The following is a 20,755-nucleotide window of genomic DNA, read 5'->3' as shown; positions in this document are numbered from 1 at the left end:
AGCAGGCCCGAAGGGCTTACTCCTCCACTGATGCTGTCTGACCTGCTGAGTATTTCCAGCATTTTCTATTTTTTTTTAAATCTTATACAACCTCATGTTTTTTTCTATAATAGTTTGTGCTGAGTTCCAGGATTACATTAGCTTCTTGAGGCTACACCGGCGCCCGGTGATGATGTCACAGGGACTCTCAGATCCTTCAACTGGCGGAAAAAACACTGCAAACCGGAGACATGTCGGGGACAGCCCGACTCTCCATTCCCCGCCCGCACCCGGCCCAAATCCGTCATCCGGAGCCATAGCTCACCGTCGGCAGCACAGCCTGCTGCGGGGCCCCTTGCGCCGCCTCATTCCTCGGCCGCTTGGCCTGCACCAGCGCCAGCTCCTGCGCCTTGCGTTTCTGATCGATCATTTCTGCCCGCGGTGAGTATTCCACTGGCCAGCGCGACTTCCACCTTCAACTTAAAATTAACACGCCGCCTTGTCGCTAAGGCCAACCCATCCAACGCCCAACAACGCGGCTCCTCATTGCTTACTCGCCCGACGTCACCCCGCCTCTTCTCTTTTTCTATTGGCTGATTAGTGTCAATCACTGCTGCAGTGGGCGGTACCGGACAATTCTTGCAAGTCGATTGGTCAATACGGATGTCAATCTGCTAGTAAGTGGGTGCCGCGCTGAGTAAAGGCTCTCGCCATTGGCTCCTGCCTGGGCTGCAAGATGGCGTTGCCTTGGTTTGTAAATGTATTGTGGATTTTATTCAATTATTATTTTCCCTTATCTCGTCAATTCATTTGATTTTCTGATCAACTATTCTGCAGTTTTATGTGAGAGTTAGGCTGCAGTTATACTGCAGAAACAGGTATTTGTAAAGTGCGATGTGCAGTTACTGGATTCAAGTTATACCGCAGGCTGTGCATCAGCAGCTACAAAGGAGTCCCTAGGCCGGAGCTACTTTGGAAATACCAGTTCACATCAGGTTGGAGTTACACCACTTTGGTGTTATATCAGGTGAGGGAGATGGTCCTTTAAAGGAGTCTCTCTCCACTTGATATTCGATTGGGATATGACAGCTGTGTTGTCCTTTCACTTTTATGGCCTGGATTCTGCGGTGGTAATGACGGTTACACTGTTCACTGATATTATTCGAATGAAACTGGCAACTTCTGGAGTGGGCAGAATAACGTTGAAATCCAGACGTTGCGGTCACTGATTCTTCACTTCCCCAATAGGAAATCTAAGGAATTGACCAGAACTTCCACTCTTAGTTAGTCTTGCTGTAAAAACCTTTGAAAAAGCTACACCTCGGGAGGTGTAACTGGCTTTTTAACAGCGTCTTCGCTTCATAATTACTGCTAAACACTCTGAGAAGCTAATTTTATATTTTATTTTTTTTATTTAGAGATACAGCACTGAAACAGGCCCTTTGACCCACCAAGTCTGTGCCCACCAACAACCACCCATTTATACTAAGCCTACGGTAATCTCATATTCCCTACCACCTACCTACACTAGGGGCAATTTACAATGGCCAATTTACCTATCACCTGCAAGTCTTTGGCGGTGGGAGGAAACCGGAGCACCCGGCGGAAACCCACTCGGTCACAGGGAGAACTTGCAAACTCCGCACAGGCAGTACCCAGAATTGAACCTGGGTCCCTGGAGCTGTGAGGCTGCGGTGCTAATCACTGTGCCGCCCACTTCTTCACTGTAGAATGCCAGATTTTCCCATGTTGATACAATTTACAAATTTCTAAAAAAATTGTTTAATCTTTATTTTAGCTACCATCTTAATTCAATCACAATCATTTATTTTGCTATATGAAGATTTAAATTAAGAGTGATGGATATTACGTGCTTTTGGCTTCCTGGCTTACTGTGTGCAAATACTTCACTGTAATTGGTTGCTTATTTGCTTGCTGATATCAATGCTGCTGCACACCAAGACATCCCCTTGACTTGGCGGTGGATTTAAACAGCTATCGGGAAAAAGGAAAGCCATACCACAGAGATCGCTAGATCTTTGATGTCAGCGGTGAGTGCCGTTTCTTCGCTGCTGACCAAAAACTCTGGCCAATGTGTAACCAAAGATGCTGTATATCAGAACGACTAGTGACATAACTGCAGCCTTAGATATATGCAAACCTATCACTGAGATGGGTTGGCAAATATGAAACTCACAATTATGAACAAAATGCCTGAAGAGTATTGGGTTGCATGTAACGGAAATAATACATTTAGTATCTATTATGAAAATACTTTAGACAATACAGCAGAATTGAATGGCATGGGGCTAAGAATTCCTCGGGTACTGTGTGTGTGGCAACATCATGTGTTTGTGACAATTTCCTTTCTTCAAAATTTTTGGCAAAATCAGAAACTCATTCCCTGCAATGACCATATGTAGCATCCAGAGGATTTCTTCATCCCTATGCTTAATCTTACCTGAATGTGTTAATTTTAATGCATTGGTGAAATTATACACTTAATTGAAGACTTGTCTGTTTTTTGATGTCATCTATATACAAATGTAATCATCTGGGTTTGTGCACACCTGACTAGTAAATGCACTACTGGTTTTACATTGTACAATGATGTTAATTGGTTAATTGTCCATTTATTGAAGTATCCAGTTGGTGAATATGATGCCCCTTTTCATGCTGCAGAATTCAGTACATTCACTATTTTGTCAGTATATAGGATTGGAAAGAAATTTAGCATTACAGCACATCGGGACAATCAATCAGTTGGGTTTTGAGAAGAATGTTGCAGCCAGTAATCTACAAAAATGGCCAGTTAACATAGGCAAATGTATATTCAGATTGTAGGGCAATTTTACTCATGTTGTAAATACTGAATTGATTTGGCTGTTGCAGTAGAGACTCCAGTGGCTCTACCAATACTGATAGAGTGCTTATTCTTGGTGAAGAATGCCTGTGAAGTTCTGAAAGTCACAACTTTCATTTCAACCGGTGAGGCTGACTGGCTAATTCATGAACAGTATTCCATGAATGGGAGTTTAAAAAAACTACACCAGGAGGCATTGAGTATTCTGTTCACTCCAACTTTTTTTTTTGAAAGGCCAGCAAAGCAAAATAAATGATCTGATGTAATGTGACAATTATTTACCCCATAAGAGTTGCCTGACCATAGTAGGACATTTCTGATTTGGGATAATTATATCTTACTTTAGGGAACATTAATTGCCATTAGTGAGATTGCATTATCTGCAGCAGTTCAGAAAGACCCATCACCACCCCTTCAGGACACCCGGGGATGAGCAATAAATGCAACCTTGCCAGCATTGCACCACATCCACAAGTGTTCTTTAAATTGTGTATGTATTTCTTCATCTAGATCTTCCTGACAAAGTGTAAGAAGACACTATGAAATAAACGTTTACCAGGAATATGATCATCTCAAGAATCTTGCAAGGTTTATTCTCTTTCCTTCGTGTACTGCAGGTTGTATAAAGATGGAGGACTTGCCTGAAATGTACATAATCTTCCAGGGCGAGGTATATCTTTCAACATATACACAGATTCTTCCTTTAAATGTACACAAATTTCTTTCCGTTTTTATTGGCTGCGAAAAAAGTCTGCTCAAATTAATTTTTCAGGTTGCATCTGTAACAGAATATGGAGCATTTATTAAAATCCCTGGCTGCAAACGACAAGGTACAGTCTCGTACCAGTTTTATACACAGTATGTATATCTTACTGTTTTGTATTTAAATATATGTAGATGGCATTATTGGTAAGACACAGAAATCCTTTCCATTCACAGAATAATGCTGAACTTGTGCCATGTTTTATTTTTATTTTTGTGACTCTTGCAAAATACCTGATTAATATTTGCTACCAATTGTGAATTTTCCAAGCTAGCTTTTACAAGTTCAAGACAACAAACTTAGAGGTATAAATAAGAAATAGAAACCGAGCAGAGAGCCGTGCCATCGCAGGGCAAGTTACTGGACTACATGGACCCAATAGCCATGGGTCGTTGGCACTGTAGCTAGGATCAATTCACTGAATACTTGTTTTATTTTGCAGGTCTTGTTCACAAGTCGCACATGTCAGCAAGTCGGGTGGATAATCCGTCTGAGATTGTTGATGTTGGAGAAAAGGTTTGGGTTAAAGTCATTGGTAGAGAGGTATGGCAGCCATCCCTGGACTTTCTCAAAGCTGCATGTGATTTTGAGAGTTTTACCCTGCTCCTTTCCTCTGATAATCTGTGGGGAAGATTTGCTGAATGTGCAATATGCAACAGAATTAGATATTTGTTATAAATGGACTAACAATTTTGTTTCTCATAGTGCAGATAAAAACCTCTTGATATGTGTTTTTGTTGAAATAGAAAAAGAAAATGCTGAAAATATTCAGCAGGACTTGCAGCATCTGTGGAGAGAGTGAGAGAAAAGTTAATATTTCAGGTCAATGACCTTTCATCAGAACTGGAAAAAAATTAGATATTTAGCAGGTATTAAGCAAGCACAGCAACAGGGAGAAGCGGGGAGGAACAAAAGGGCGGCACAGTGGCGCAATGGTTAGCACTGCAGCCTCACAGCTGCAGGGACCCGGGTTCGATTCTGGGTACTGCCTGTGTGGAGTTTGCAAGTTCTCCCTGTGTCTGCGTGGGTTTTCTCCGGGTGCTCCGGTTTCCTCCCACAAGCCAAAAGACTTGCAGGTTGGTAGGTAAATTGGCCATTATAAATTGTCACTAGTATAGGTAGGTGGTAGGGAAATATAGGGACAGGTGGGGATGTTTGGTAGGAATATGGGATTACTGTAGGATTAGTATAAATGGGTGGTTGACGGTCGGCACAGACTCGGTGGGCCGAAGGGCCTGTTTCAGTGCTGTATCTCTAATCTTAAAAAAAAAAGGGAAGGTTGGTGATAGGATGGAAGACAGGCGAGATTAAGGGACTAAAGGAATGATGGTGCAAGACAAAAGGGGACAAGTAAAGAAACAAAAGATGGGTCTAGAGGTGTAAATGGGTAAAGCAGAATCATCATGAAACTGTCCAAATAAAAACAGGCGGGGTGTCACAGGTTATGATCTGAAATTGTTCAACTCAATATTGAATCCGGAAGGCTAGAAAGTGCCTAATCGAAAGATGAGGTGCTGTTCCTCCAGCTTGCATTGAGCTTCATTGGAGGCCGAGGTCATTGTGGTTGTGGGGCAGAGAATTGAAATGATAGGCGACTGGAAGCTTGGGGATTGAATGGAGGTGTTCTGCAAAGTGGTGACCCAATCTGCGTTTGATCTCCCTAGTGTAGAGGATACCACATTGTGAGCAGCAAATAAATTACTAAATAAATACTAAATTGAAAGAACTACAAGTAAATCACTGTTTCACCTGGAAGGAGTGTTTGGGGCTTTGGTCAGTGAGAAGGGAGGAGATAAAAGGGCAGGTGTTGAGTCTCCTGGGCTTGCGTGGGAAGGTAACATGGGAAGGAGGGTAGATGGTGGAAGTGATTGAGGAGTGGACCAGGATGTTGTGGAGGAACCAGTTCCCTGGGAATGCTGGGAGGAGAAGGGAAGGTATGTTTGGTGGTGGCAGAAATAATGGAGGATTATCTGTGTGAATGTGGAAGCTGGTGGGATAGAAGGTGAGGACAAGTGGAACTCTATTGTGGTTCTGGGAAGGAGAGGAAGGGAGTAAGAGCCATTCCACTTCCCACATCTCTACTCTCAGCCCCGTACTTTCAGTTTAGTATACTGTATTTGCTGCTCACAATGCAGGAGACCAAAAACAGATTGGGTGACCACTTGATGGAACACACCCGTGCAATCTGCTAGCGTGTTTCCAAGCTTCCGGTGCCTGTCATTTAAATTCTCCCCCCACTCCCACTCTGATCTCTCTTTCCTCGGATTCCTACGCTATTCCATTGAAGCTCACGTAAGCTCGAGGAGCAACAACTCCCCTTTTGGGCACCTTACAGCCTTTTTGGAATCAACAGAGTTAAACAATTTCAGATCAGAATCTATGCCACCCCTGCCCTTTTATATTTGGACGGCAGTTGTTGGTGATCTTTCTGCTTTTCCCACTTACACCTCCTCCAAACTCATCTTTTGTTTCTTTACTTGTCCCATTACCATCTCCTTTTGCCTTGCACCATCATCCCTTTTGTTGTTTCATCTCTGCTACTTTCCAGCCTATCACAGAACTTCCCTTTTGTTCTATTTCCTCTGGAAATCCAAAATAAAAACAGAAGTCTAGAAATATTCAGCAGGTCAGTCAGTAACCTTGGAGAGAGAAATAAAGTTAACATTTCAGCATGGTGATCTTTCATCAAAACTGGAAAAGGTTAGTGATGTAACAGGTTTTAAGCAAGTATATAGGCATGGAAAGGGTGGGCGGGGTGGGGGGGGTGGTGCGTGGAAATTAACTATAAGTCTGTGCTTCTCTATATTGTAGAATCCCTGCTCTTTACATGCTTGATGCTACAGCAGATTTTTTTTTTTTAACAAACCCTGTGTATGTAAGATAATTGACTGACTATAATTAAAACCAAGCTTTTGTTTTTAGGTAAAGGATGGCAAAGCCAAGCTTTCCCTTTCAATGAAGGCTGTCAATCAAGGATCTGGGAAGGACCTCGATCCAAATAATGTTGCTCTTGAGTATGTGTTCTTGTGAATGGCTTTGACTTGTTTGTTTAAAAAATGCAGTATGATTATTGCGAAAGAATTGAGCTGTTATAATCTATTGCTTAGGTTCCCAGAATTCAGAGTTTTTGACAATTTGGCAGATATCAAAATCCTTCTCCCACAGTGTTTTTCTTTAAATTTCCTGTAGTCATAACAAGTAATTTGGTGAATGGAAAAAGGTAGTGTAGTGTTTACCATGCTTTTTTTTCTTCTTTGGCCTCCTTATCTCGAGAGACAATGGGTAAGTGCCTGGAGGTGGTCAGTGGTGTGTGGAGCAGCACCTGGAGTGGCTATAAAGGCCAATTCTAGGGTGACAGGCTCTTCCACAGGTGCTGCAGAAAAATTTGTTTGTCGGGGCTGTTACACAGTTGGCTCTCCCCTTGCGCTTCTGTCTTTTTTCCTGCCAACGACTAAGTCTCTTCGACTCGCCACAATTTAGCCCCGCCTTTATGGCTGCCCGCCAGCTCTGGCGCACGCTGGCAACTGACTCCCACGACTTGTGATCAATGTCACAGGACTTCATGTTGCGTTTGCAGACGTCTTTAAAGCGTAGACATGGATTGCCGGTGGGTCTGATACCAGTGGCGAGCTCGCTGTACAATGTGTCTTTGGGGATCCTGCCATCTTCCATGCGGCTCACATGGCCAAACCATCTCAAGCGCCACTGACTCAGTAGTGCGTATAAGCTGGGGATGTTGGCTGCCTCGAGGACTTCTGTGTTGGAGATACGGTCCTGCCACCTGATGCCAAGGATACTCCGGAGGCAGCAAAGATGGAATGAATTGAGACGTCGCTCTTGGCTGACATACGTTGTCCAGGCCTCGTTGCCATAGAGCAAGGTACTGAGGACACAGGCTTGATACACTCGGACTTTTGTGTTCCGTGTCAGTGTGCCATTTTCCCACATTCTCTTGGCCAGTCTGGACATAGCAGTGGAAGCCTTTCCCATGCGCTTCTTGATTTCTGCATCTACAGACAGGTTACTGGTGATAGTTGAGCCTAGGTAGGTGAACTCTTGAACCACTTCCAGAGCATGGTCGCCAATATTGATGGATGGAGCATTTCTGACGTCCTGTCACATGATGTTCGTTTTCTTGAGGCTGATGGTTAGGCCAAATTCATTGCAGGCAGCCACAAATCTGTCGATGAGACTCTGCAGACACTCTTCAGTGTGAGATGTTAAAGCAGCATCGTCAGCAAAGAGGAGTCCCCTGATGAGAACTTTCCGTACTTTGGACTTCGCTCTTAGACGGGCAAGGTTGAACAACCTGCCCCCTGATCTTGTGTGGAGGAAAATTCTTTCTTCTGAAGACTTGAACGCATGTGAGAGCAGCAGGGAGAAGAAAATCCCAAAAGTTGTGGGTGCGAGAACACAACCCTGTTTCACGCCACTCAGGATAGGAAAGGGGTCTGATGAGGTGCCGCTATGTTGAATTGTACCTTTCATATTGTCATGGAATGAGGTGATGATACTTAGTAGCTTTGGTGGACATCCAATCTTATCTAGTAGTCTGAAGAGACCATGTCTGCTGACGAGGTCAAAGGCTTTGCTGAGATCAATGAAAGCAATGTAGAGGGGCATCTGTTGTTCACGGCATTTCTCCTGTATCTGACGAAGGGAGAACAGCATGTCAATGGTCGATCTCTCTGCACGAAAGCAACACTGTGCCTCGGTAGACGCGTTCGGCCAGCTTCTGGAGCCTGTTTAAAGCGACTCGAGCAAAGACTTTCCACACTATGCTGAGCAGGGAGATTCCACGATAGTTGTTGCAGTCACCGCGGTCACCCTTTTTATAGAGGGTGATGATATTGGCATCGCGCATGTCCTGAGGTACTGCTCCCTCGTCCCAGCACAAGCAAAGCAGTTCATGTAGTGCTGAGAGTATAGCAGGCTTGGCACTCTTGATTATTTCAGGGGTAATGCTGTCCTTCCCAGGGGCTTTTCTGTTGGCTAGAGAATCAATGGCATCACTGAGTTCCAATTTTGTTGGCTGTACGTCCAGCTCATCCATGACTGGGCTGCATTGAGGGCAGTCTCAGTGACAACATTCTCCCTGGAGTACAGCTCTAGGTCGTGCTCAACCCAGCGGTCCATTTGCCTGCGTTGGTCAGTGATTGATTATGTCCCCTAATTTAGATTTGAGGGGGGCGATCTTCTTGATGGTTGGCCCAAAAGCTCTCTTAATGCCATCATACATTCCTCTGATGTTTCCGGTGTCTGAGGCCAGCTGAATATGACTGCATAGGTTTCAATCTCATATTGAAGAGCTGGAACCTGTCATAGCCGCTAAGCGCATTGCACTGTTGAACTACAAGAAAGCCCCCTGCGAGTTAACATCCGTAGCACTTAAAGCAGCCAGAAGCACTGCACAAAGAACAGCCAGGCGCTGCGCAAATGACTTACCATGCTACACTACACATAAAAATGGACCACAGCTCTTGTAGATGGAGGATGCTACCCCCTCAAATAGAATAGAATCTGTTTAAGTTTTCCACGGGGGATTAATTCCACCTTTGTGATTTTGTTTGCAGCCGGGATGAGAGAAGAAAGCGCAAGTTCAAAGACTTCACAGGGCAGAAGATAACACTTGAAGCTGTTCTAAACACAGTCTGCAAAAAATGTGGATGTAAAGGTATGTAATGCATGCATAATTTTTTTCATTTTCTGTTAGAAGTTTTGTTTATTAAAAAAACTAGATTAAATTCACCCTATGGGGATCCAGGTAAATTATAGCTGAAGTCAATTAGAGGCCAGTAAATTGCTTGCAAGTTCAAGCTCCAGAGCAATAAATGTTTTTTTCTCTCCTTTTTTAAGATTGTTAATCATTTATGGGTGGAAATGCATTGCAGCTGTAGTGTTGGTACAGAGCAGTTTGTCTTTGCATTGATGCTGCAGTGTTATAGTGTATTTGCAGCTCGAGTTCAGAATGTCATCAATCTGACACTCCAATTTAGTAATGATGCAAAGTGGTTTCAGCTTTGCATCAACTTAAAACCTGTGGTCTGTAAATGCACCCTGCAACACAATGTAAAGGATGGTGTGTGATGTCTGGAGTCAATCATCTTCAATCTTTAAAAAATGCAGTATGATTATTGCGAAAGAATTGAGCTGTTATAATCTATTGCTTAGGTTCCCAGAATTCAGGGTTTTTGACAATTTGGCAGATATCAAAATCCTTCTCCCACAGTGTTTTTCTTTAAATTTTCTGTAGTCATAACAAGTAATTTGGTGAATGGAAAAAGGTAGTGTAGTGTTTACCATGCTTTTTTTTCTTCTTTGGCCTCCTTATCTCGAGAGACAATGGGTAAGCGCCTGGAGGTGGTCAGTGGTTTGTGAAGCAGCGCCTGGAGTGGCTATAAAGGCCAATTCTAGAGTGACAGACTCTTCCACAGGTGCTGCAGATATATAAAATATACAGGTAGATGAACAGTGGGTTCAGTGGATTTGCATACAGTGCACAGTGAATTCACCTTGCAGAGAATTAGTCAAGACTGCTGTTGGATTAGAATCCTGGTATAGAAAATCTATTTTTCCCAGAGAAAGAGGATCATCGCAGGGCAGTGAGTCACTGGCTCAAGCGTAATACAGGTAGTGGCGTGGGTGTACATTGTCTGCAAAATTAGGGAAGAAAGTAAATTAATGTAGCCAAATAAAATTTGAGCAGATAACACCACAGGTCTTATTCAAGCACAAATAACTGAAAGCTATAAATTTGAGGAAAAGTAGCAAAGATGAGTAGCATTCTCCAGTGATCTAGTTCAAAAATTGATGTTGCAGCTGTTTGTCAGTTCTTGGAACTCGACTGCCACTGTAAATTAAAATATTATGGTCAGCCGTCAGCTTTATGATGGTGGAGAGAATATTATTTGGAAAATCAAACTTGTGTTGCATGGTTTAATTTGGAGTGTGGCCGACACTTGGAAGGGCTCATAACGTGGTGAGATCCTTTTAGTGTCTGGAAGCTTTTCAAATGTACCTTTTTCTGTCCTGAATCATCTCAATCTGGTATATTTCTGAAACTTGTAAACTGGGATTATAAGAATGTACAGGAACTTTAAATGTTCCTCTTGTACCTAGCATTTTGAAATAAAGTTGAATGGTTGTGCAGTGATGTTGTGCTGATGTACACCTGCTTTAAAACATTACTGTATATTTAGATAATATAGATGTCCCCAGCGAACGAAAAGGCAATAGCACAGAGGTTTGAATGATATTTTGTGGTAGTTGTCCGAAAGATGTGTTACTGTCTTAACAGGGAATCGTCATTATCTTTACCACCTCATGCAATTTCTCATGTGTGGGAATGGGATGCTTTGAGAATGGACTGATGGTGATTACAATGATTGAACATTAGAGTTTGCTACTTTTATGTGATTGAGGACGGCATCGACCAAAGATAGCATAGTGCATGGAATTGTCAGCAAGATGTGTGGTTTAGAGCAGGATTGAACTCGACTGTGATGACATCAGGGGCAGTCGTAATTTAAAACATTTTTACAGGTAGTTTCCCTTACAATGAACGCTAGCTCAGATAGTGGAATCTTTTGAAAGGGGGCTGAGCACTTCTTAGAGAGAGGGAACAATTGCAACGACTGTCAGGCCAAGATACTCTGCGCGTGGTACCAACAACAACTTGTATTTATATAGCACCTTTATCATAATAAACTATCCCAAGGCATGTCACAGGAGCATTATAAAACAAAATATGACAGCGAGCCACATAAGGAGATATTAGGTTAGATGACCAAAAGCTTGGTCAAAGAGGTAGGTTTTAAGGAGTGTATAAAAGGAGGAAAGTGAGGTGGAGAGGTGTAGGGAGGGTATTCCAGAGCTTAGGGTGTAGGCAACTGAAGGCGTGGCCACCAATGGTGGAGCGATTAAAATCGGGATGCTCAAGAGACCAGAATTAGAGGAACACAGATCTTGGGGGATTGTGGGGCTGGATGAGATTAGAGATAGGGAGAGGCGAGGCCAAGGAGGGATTTGAAAACAAGGATGAGACCAGGAGCCAATGTAGGTCAGTGAGCACAGGGGTGATAGATGAACAGGACTTGGTGCAAGTTAAGTCACGGGCAACAGAGTTTTAGATGACCTCAAGTTTAGAATGTGGGAGACCTGCCAATATGCATTAGAATAGTCAAGACTGGAGGTAACGAAGGCATGATTTAGGGTTTCAGCAGCAGATGAGCTGAGACGGGCGAAGTCAGGCGATGTCATGGAGGTTGAAATAGGCGGTCTTGGTGATGGCGTGAATATGAGGTCGGAAGCTCAAATGTGACACCAAGGTTACAAACAGACTGTTTAGTCTCAGACTTTCCAGCGAGAGGGATGGAGTCAGTAGCTAGGGAATGGAGTTTGGAGCAGGGACTGAACATAATGGCTTCAGTCTTCCCAATATTTTTAATTGCTGGAAATTTCTGCTCATTCAGTACTGGGTGTCAGTTAAGCAGTCTGATAGTTTAGCAACAATGGAGGAGTCGGGAGAGGTGGTGGTGAGGTAGAGTTGGGTGTCACCAGTGTACATGTGAAAACTAACACTGTGTTCTTTCGGATGATGTCAGAGAGGCAGCATGTAGATGAGAAAAAGGAGGGGGCCTGAATACTCTGTATATCTCCCAACAACAATTTGCATTATATAGCACCTTTAACATGGGGAAATGTCTTGCTGGATTCAGAGCAACATTGTTAAGAGGTGTGTATTTATGCCAACCCTGTCTAGGGGTATTATGTGTAGTATGAGGAGATAAAGGAGATGGAGGGGAAACAATAAAATCAAATATGCAAACCTTTCAAAGCTGAGCTCTTCTTTGTTGTGGTACTTAAATCCTTCTTCATTTCCCTGCTGTTGATTGCTATCCATCGACTCCTTTTCCAGCTGTTTGGTGAATATTAAGACCAGTGACTATGAAACTATACTCCAGAATAAACCAAAGCCGTTGGGAGCAGAAGAGTGAGGATGAAGTTAGTAGGAAGACATAAGGTGGAAAAATCCTCCTTTGATGGTTCCATTCACTGTGTGGTGGGGTTCTAAGCTGGACAGACCATAGAGGTCACAGTTCTTCGCCACATACAATGGCAGGCCCACTGTTCCCTGGCTCGGAAGGGGAACATTAGTTAGGTGATTGTATTTAGTGACTGACCGACATTCCACCCCCTACAACCTGCCTCCCACCACCCACACACACACACACACACACACACACACACACACACACACACACACACACACACACACACACACAATGGTTAAGGGCAAGATTGGACCCAGTGGCGATGGCCATTGTGTTCCGGTTTACGTTGTTCCTTTTGTCTTAAACGGAGAACTGCACCCACATTACACGACACCGGTGTAGTAAATTCTTTTGCATTGAATAAGAGCGCAACACAACTTCACAATGACTGGTAGGTTACCTTTGTTTTCCTTCCAGGACATTTTGCCAAAGATTGCTTCATGCAGCCGGGGGGCGTTAAATATAGCCTAGTTCCTGATGATGAGGTGGAACCAGCGGACTGCTCCAGCCAATCTGAATTTCAACCTCCAAAGAAGAAAAAGAAGGTAGCTATTCAGCAAATGCAGACTCGGCCTGTAATTCCAGCCATCTTAAGAGCATTATCGTCGCCAGCCTGCAAAGCGTCAAGACAGTTTAGTTATTGGCCGTGATTCAATGACATGGGATTTGGTTGTATTTGTCTGCCAGGACATTTGTCATACACACAAAGTAGGTGAAGATTTGATGTGCATTGACTGCCTGTCCGGTTCGAAAGCGGTTGAGAAGTATCTAGCACTGACGTGGCCAGTTGAATCCTGGTTGATGGTCCCTAGGGTCAGAGATGATCTGGTGATTTATAGGAGCATCTGCTGTCCTCTATTCTTGCCAGTGAATTGTTAAGAAAAAGTCAAAGCTATCAGGGAAGATTTTGGTGTCCAGATTAATGATTAGAACAAATCAGCGAATGGGCAACATAATGTCGTCACAAATTCTGTTCATCATTTGTAGGTTAGCGGTCAGTCGAGGGTGATGCTCTAGTATTTAGGATTTCAGAAGCTGACCATTTAGGATGAAACTAAGTAAGTGAGTTCATGAGATGTATTAGCATTGGGCAAGTAAAAGACAGAGGACACAGTCTTTGTGGTACTTGGTTGAAGATGCCATTTCATTTGGGACTCTAGCGTAAGTTTCATATCATTAGTAGGTGTGGGTTGCAGGATGGAAAAGTCACTAGTCTGCGTGCAAACTTAGAGAGCAAAGGCATTGTCATCAGCACAGATGAATTTCCATGGTCCATGTAGATGAAAAAAGATTGGTTCTTTAACTGATCCTTGAGGACCATTAATTTGGTATCTTTTGCAAATTGGTGATATGAACCACGTGTACTCTGCGACATCGGACCCAAGCAGTAATTCAAACAAGCAGCTGGCTGTTAAATTGAGGAAGAATTAAACAAGTCTTTTAAAAAAAAAAAAAGTTCTGTAATACTCTTCTATATTTGAGGTGCTTATTTAGGAAAAGCATTGGAAGAGTTATTACAAGCATAGTCTCCTGCTTTCCTTGAATCTTTTTTATTACCAAAGCATCAAGTATGGTTGAATGCAGTTTGATAGGTCCCTATATTTGTCTGTTACTTGTAATCATGATGGATTTTTTTTGACAAAACATTCAAAAAAGCTAATTCTGCTTGGCAGGGAGGGCAAAATCAGACAGGGTTCCCACTAATTGCTATTCATTACACCCTGCTGGAAGGTATGTATGCATCAGTTCAGGAAGGGATTGAGCTTGACTATATGCCCCTTTAGTCAAATAACCTACCAGTGGTCACTATGTGTGATCACGCATGGATGGCCTCTTGGGCAAGATACTAGAGCACTGCCAACCCTCGTGGAACTACACCCAGCATTTTAATACCTTGACCATGGGAACTGGAGAGGGAAAATAAAATGGCCGATATTAAATCCCCTTTCCCTCCTGCCTCCCCATGCACACATACACATATAATATGCCTATAATCTTTATGACATGTGTAGGCTTATTTGGTTCTATTCTCTAGGTACCCTGTATTACATTACAGTACAGTGCAGCTTTAAGGTTTATTGTTTAGTATAAGTAAAAGCTGTATCATATAATTTGCACTTATTGCTGGATTCCTTGCAGGTAAAAATAATTATTTCCGCTAACTTCTGAAGCAGTTGTTAACAAAAGGAAGCTTATGTTTCCATGGGAATATGCATTCATTTCATTGGATTAAGACCTCAGAATAACTTTGTTATCCAGATATGTGAAAAAATGTCTCCCATACATACTCATTGTATATAGGAGCCTTCCAGAAAACATTGCATTATCCAATTTAGACAAACTTACATTTAAGATATCTGTAATGTTATAAAAATCCTTTGGAGAATGTTTTCATAAAAATTACATCCTGGTATTTGAACAAATTTTAATTGTACACTGCTAATGTTGATGAGGAAATTTAAAAACAGCTATGCATTATTTTAAAAAAAAACTAACTTGCATTTATATAGATTGTTCAGAGGCTTATTCAATTGATAGTATTTATGTTATTATCACAGTCTGTGGCAGGTTTAAAGTTAATTTAGAAGGAAAATATTTCTGTCCATGGTGACTTAAGAATCCAATGAATAAAAAAAAATGGATGTTTGTAATTAACCTTTGCTGATTTAATAAGGTTTCTCCAGTTGCACAGAAGATGGTAACGCCTATTATTTAACTTTGAAATCTTGCGAAATTGTTCAAACCTGTCATACAAATACTTTGAAAATGGTTCAGTAGCTGCAGTGCTATAAAATGAGATTGCTGAGTGCCACACCTGAATATTGATCCAATTTGATGCTTCTGGTGCCCAACACAGAACTTTTGCATTCTTGTTTGAGGTAAGGAGGAAATGCAAGTGTTTCTGATGTGGTGGATGAGTGATGGTAACTGTGACCTGTAAAATATTCAAGGATTCAATCATGCTAATCTCACATCAGGTGAGATTTGGAGGGTTGGAAAGACTGATAACATTGAAAAAAAAAGTAAGCATAGCCCTGTTTTAAGAGTCCTGCAGTTCTGAACTTGCAGTCTGAAAGGAAATAGCTGTTTTATCAATGTTGGTGCAAATAAAAGTTTGATCTTCTGCAGGAAAAAGAAAAGAAGAAACGGAAGAAGAGTAAAGGCAAGCTATCTTCTTCCGAGTCCTGTTCTTCTGAGATGTCTGACTCAGACGGTGAGCAGGACTGTGCAGATACCAAAATACACAAGCATTCAGAAAAGATTGAACAATCACACAAGAAGAAAAAACATAAAAAACACAAGCATAAGAAATCCAAAAAGAGAGATTATCCAGTGTAGAAAACTGGAAATCGTACTTTTTGTGATCAAGTTGTTGGTATATGAAACCCAACACTGAAGGAAGTTGAAAGGATGTGTTTTTTTTTCAGAATAATTGACTGTTATATATTGTATTCACCCCTAGGCTGAAACACATTTAAAATACACAATGTATTATTCTGTTGTAGCAAAATGTTATTGCCAAAATGAAATAGTTCATGTATTTTCCTTCTTAAAAACTTTCCAGTTTAAGCACACCTCGATGTTCTGGGGATGACCAGTGGCTGCTCTCTCAGTGAATACTTTGGCCCTGCAATTGCACTGAGATATTAACGTAGAGATACTTAACCCAGTTCGTATGAAATTCCTTTGCCCGCTACTTTAATGGTGTCGGAAACTGCTTATTTTAAATGAATTAATATCTTCATTAAAATACTAGGCAAAAGAAAAAGGAACTGACCAATATATTAAGCATTCCTACACTAACATCACAATTCCAAGGCCTTGCATTACCAGTCCACTGCACTGTGTTAACAATTTTCAATGTTTTTGTTACACCACCTTATCCAAAGATACATTTTCGCCAGTGTAACCATGCAGATTCTAATGGGATGGCTTTTTGTTCTCTGAACTAAAATCAAAACTCAGTTCCAGCAAGTTGTTTCTCTTTCAGTTAGAAAAAAAAAAATCTGTATTTAGGGTACTGGGCTGTGTAGTGGTTTAAAATATTCTGGGACCTGTATTTGTTTTTCCAGATATACGAGGCAGCAAGGAAGCTTTCATCTTGGATATATGGAACAAAAACAATTGGAGATGTACACAGTATAAAAAGGGAATTTGCCAACTTTTGCAGGTATCAGTACAGGTTAGCAGCTCAATGAGTGTTAATAACACTAATGTAGGTGTACTCTGATTTAGCTCCTTGGTTGTTTACTGAGGATACATATGTGGCCATTGTTTTTTTTTTCCTTTTTTTGAAAAGGAACTAAAAGTCAAATCATTCAGTACCCTCCATATACAAGGCTTAAATCTCCTAAGCTTCAGAATAAACAAGTTGGGAGAGCAGAGGACAGAATTTATATATAATCTGTTGTTGGGACTGTTGAGCTGAATGGACTTTTGTTATTTCACGTCACAAATGAGCCATGATGAAGGTCGCAGTTATGAAAAAAATTAGGTTTATTTCACAATTCATAAATCATCACTGGTACAGTATTAAGACATCTGCATTTTAAAGCAATAGTTTTTTACATGTAAAGTTATTACACAAGGCGATGCATCAAATAACAAAGGAATCTGAAGAAAGGAGCTTCCTCATATAGTTTCCCTCTCATATGTGCGAACAGAAACTACATCATTTAAGATAAGAGTCTAGAAAAATAAAACAATATGATTAGTCAGAAAACAAAATCTGGTGAGTTAAAGTGTGCACACTTTTTAGTTTAAATGCAAAGTTATACAAAATGCACTTTCCTCAGCTCAGAGGAGTAAAAAGGTCCCCCGTCTGTTGGTTGTAAGGATCCTATAAAATAAGTTTTGGCAATGTCAATCGAATTAGAGGGCATGGACCAACAAAACAAAGCTGGCCCAAATGGGCTGCAAATTGACAATCTCATGTAGAGACACACTGGATAGATAATGTGGGAAATGGAATATTGTTACAATTGTGCAATAGGAACTTGAAATTAACATTTGAGGAATACGAGAGTTAGTAAGAGAAGCTTTGCTCTAACTGGTCTATACCTGATTTGCAGTGCTTTAAAACTAACGCTGGGTTGTTTCCCAGTGTTCATTTTGATGAGCACAGAAATTCATTTTAAAAAGTGCAAGGTTGTACTTTGATTCAGAGGTTCTAGCTAAGACACATTACTGGGACAGCGAAGAAGTAGCTTCACCTTGAACTGGGGTTGCTTGACACCACCAATCATTCTTGAAACCTGTGCCCGGCTTCATCATTGAATATAACCCTAATAGGAAAGTAATTCATGTTTCTCATATTGAATATAACCCTAATTTTAAAGTAATTCATGATCAGATGCTATATAAATACAAATCTTGCTCTCTTTCTTCAACATACCAACATGAGTTTCTCATCTTTGATTTCTCGGGTAAGTGTTGATTGTTTTCCATCCCACTTCTGAACTTGAACCAATTTTTCACTTTCCAATGATATAACTGTCTGGAACAACAACAGCCAGCATATTATTCTTCTGCAGTTGATAGAGGTTAGGTTCTCTATATTCCACAAAGATTCTCCACACTTAATGTCCAATATTTATAACTTCAGAAGTGGGCATAATTCTTACTTACATACAATGATGCTCCACACATGCACATACAATTATTAGGAAGTTTCCCCAATTATTTAGAATCATAGAATGGTTACAGTAGAGGAGGAGGCTGCCCATCATGGCTGTGCCAGCTCTCCTGCAAGAGCAACTCACCTAGTCCCACTCCCCTGTCTTTACCCCATAGCCCTGCAAATTTTTTCTCTTCAGATAATTATCCATTTCTTTTTTGAGGCCTCGATTGAATCTGGCTCCATCACGCTCTTAGGCAGTGCAATCCAGATCCCAACCACTCACTGCCTAAAAAAAGTTTTTCCTCATGACGCTGTTGCTTCTTTTGCCAATCACCTTAAATCAGTGTCCTGGTGCTAATGGAAACAGTTTCACCCTAACTACTCTGTCCATACCCATGATTTTAAACAACTCTATCAAATCTCTTGAATCTTCAAGGAGAACAGCTCCAGCCTAAACACATAACTGAAGTTTCTTATCCCTGGAACCATTCTCGTGAATCTTTCCTGCACCCTCTTCTACCTTAACATCCTTCCAAAAGTGTGGTGCCCAGAACTGGACACACTACTCCAGTTGACGCTGAACCAGTGTTTTATCCAGGTTTATCATAACTTCCTGTTTTTCTACTCTATACCCTATTTATAAAGCCCAGGATCCCATATGCTTTATTAACCACTTTCTCAACCTGCCCTGCAACCTTCAATGATTTGTGCACATATACCCCCAGGTCCCTCTGCTCCTGCATCCGCTTTAGAATTGTACCCTTTAATTTATATTGCTTCTTTTCGTTCTTCCTATCAAAATGAATCACCTCACACTTTTCTGCATTAAATTTCATCTGCCAGTTGTCTGCTTATTCCACCAACCTGTCTTAAGTCCTCTTGAAATATATCGCTATCTTCCTCACAGCACAATACCTCCAAGTTTTGTGTCATTTGCAAATTTTGAAATTGTGCCATGGACACCCAAGTCTAGGTCATTACTATATGGCAAGAAAAGCAGGGGTCCCAACACTGACCCCTAGAGAACCTCACTATATACCTTCCTACAGTCTGAAAAACACCATTCACAACTACATGAAATTTACTCAGATTTTTCAATCAATAATAATTTTTTTCAGGCTATCTTATTTGGCAGATTTAGAAAAAAATGTTAATTGTGATCTAAACTAAATTCAAAAACAATACTGTCATTCTAATCAAGACTATTTCAGCAGGGTGTCACAAATTTTGGATTTTCTGCAAAATATTCTTGGTTCAGCAAAAGTGGTCACTTCCATCAGTAGACCTTGGATGCCCTATGATCAGAGTAAACATTTTACTGCCCTATATCTTGTTAAACAAAAAACATGACCCATAGATCATAATATAGAACCAAGTACAATACTGAAATATGCCACGTTCTCTTTACAGAGAATGGACTGTAAAGCACTCTAAGACAAGGCACAACTGCAAAATAACTAACTGGTTTACTTTACATTAAATGCAAGAATAAACAGAATACAGTTTTTAGTGAGATTTGTCAATTTCCCAACTTCATAAAAGATGTCAGACATTAATGACAATCCAAAGACAATCTAATTTCAAGTCGACTACTCCAAAATTAATAGGCTCTAGCTTTTCATTAGAGGGCTGCTTAGGTTCACAAACCCATTCTACATCAGAGTGCGAGCAAGAGCGTGAGGGAGAATGCATCCCTCAGGGCTGTGAGGTCAAGGGTTTAGAACAATTGAGCTGTCAGCTATTAAGGATTCCAACTTGGACCTACCCCATCCTTGGAACCAAGAGCAAACAACATATTTCTCATTATTTAATTGACCCAGAATAGTTGACCATCACTACTGAATACAGACATTCTTTACTGATAATTAACATAAGATGCTTGTCAATGATTGGTCTTTTCAACTGACTGACTTTCTGGGATATTTACGTTGTTTCAAAGCTACAGAATCTTGTATAAACAAGCTGTTTTGATGCTAACCACTTCGATGTCATCCATGAACCATTCAATGACAATAGCATGAAATGTTTTGAAACTGTACACAATGGTGCTTCCATTCATTTGCTAAATAAAACTCCAAATTACTCTGGATTTGTGTCTTCTGGTTTAAAGCTAACTAGTTGAATTTAACATTACAGAAATAACACCACTAAAATTAGATCAGGCAGTACAGGTAATGAAGAAACTATTACAGCTGTTAATTAAACCATTTACAGAAATTTTACACTGAGATCTTGTTCACCCTAATCAACATTAAAGATATTTCTCTGAACAGAACCAAAAAATTGTCAACTGTCTAACCTGTTAGATCATCCAAGTAAAATTTAAGTTTGAACCTCATTAGCCTAATTGGACAAGGCAATTCAAACAAATGGACTGACATTCCTCAATAATCACTATGTTCTTCCTCTCTGCAGCGCTACAACAATGGATTTCCAACAGATTTCGAATACTTGTGAACTGTAGTGCAAACAGAAAG

The 20,755-nt window shown here is 41.1% G+C and overlaps 3 protein-coding genes across 8 annotated transcripts in view; 1 reads left to right on the top strand and 2 right to left on the bottom strand.

Moving 5' to 3' along the window:
- The window catches only part of snrnp40 (small nuclear ribonucleoprotein 40 (U5)), a 31,128-nt gene extending 30,610 nt beyond the window's left edge, over nucleotides 1-518 (bottom strand). The window contains exon 1 of the mRNA XM_068011537.1: nucleotides 305-518. Coding sequence (XP_067867638.1) covers nucleotides 305-409 — 105 coding nt within the window. The 5' untranslated portion in view covers nucleotides 410-518. The remainder of the gene's footprint in view (nucleotides 1-304) is intronic.
- A 142-nt stretch (nucleotides 519-660) lies between these two features.
- Nucleotides 661-20,365, top strand: zcchc17 (zinc finger, CCHC domain containing 17). Of its 6 annotated transcripts, none has more exons than XM_068011540.1 (8): nucleotides 661-729; nucleotides 3,353-3,512; nucleotides 3,615-3,672; nucleotides 4,048-4,148; nucleotides 6,528-6,619; nucleotides 9,179-9,279; nucleotides 13,076-13,203; nucleotides 15,788-20,365. In XM_068011540.1, the coding sequence occupies exons 2-8, from the start codon at nucleotides 3,471-3,473 to the stop codon at nucleotides 15,995-15,997; spliced, it is 732 nt and encodes a 243-aa protein (XP_067867641.1). In that variant the 5' UTR covers nucleotides 661-729; nucleotides 3,353-3,470; the 3' UTR covers nucleotides 15,998-20,365. The 6 variants fall into 6 exon arrangements, with proteins under 6 accessions (XP_067867641.1, XP_067867640.1, XP_067867646.1 ...); XM_068011539.1 differs by having other exon boundaries at nucleotides 680-739; XM_068011541.1 differs by lacking the exon at nucleotides 661-729 and adding an exon at nucleotides 904-1,006.
- LOC137347247 (fatty acid-binding protein, brain-like) overlaps nucleotides 17,255-20,755 on the bottom strand; it is a 34,940-nt gene continuing 31,439 nt past the window's right edge. The window contains exons 3-4 of the mRNA XM_068011546.1: nucleotides 18,054-18,155; nucleotides 17,255-17,347 (exon numbers count right to left, since the gene is read on the bottom strand). Coding sequence (XP_067867647.1) covers nucleotides 17,291-17,347; nucleotides 18,054-18,155 — 159 coding nt within the window. The 3' untranslated portion in view covers nucleotides 17,255-17,290. The remainder of the gene's footprint in view (nucleotides 17,348-18,053; nucleotides 18,156-20,755) is intronic.

This window comes from Heterodontus francisci, chromosome 31 (genome assembly GCF_036365525.1).
Source record: "Heterodontus francisci isolate sHetFra1 chromosome 31, sHetFra1.hap1, whole genome shotgun sequence".
In the NCBI taxonomy this organism is placed as follows: domain Eukaryota; kingdom Metazoa; phylum Chordata; class Chondrichthyes; order Heterodontiformes; family Heterodontidae; genus Heterodontus; species Heterodontus francisci.
This window is presented reverse-complemented; position numbering and strand designations above follow the sequence as displayed.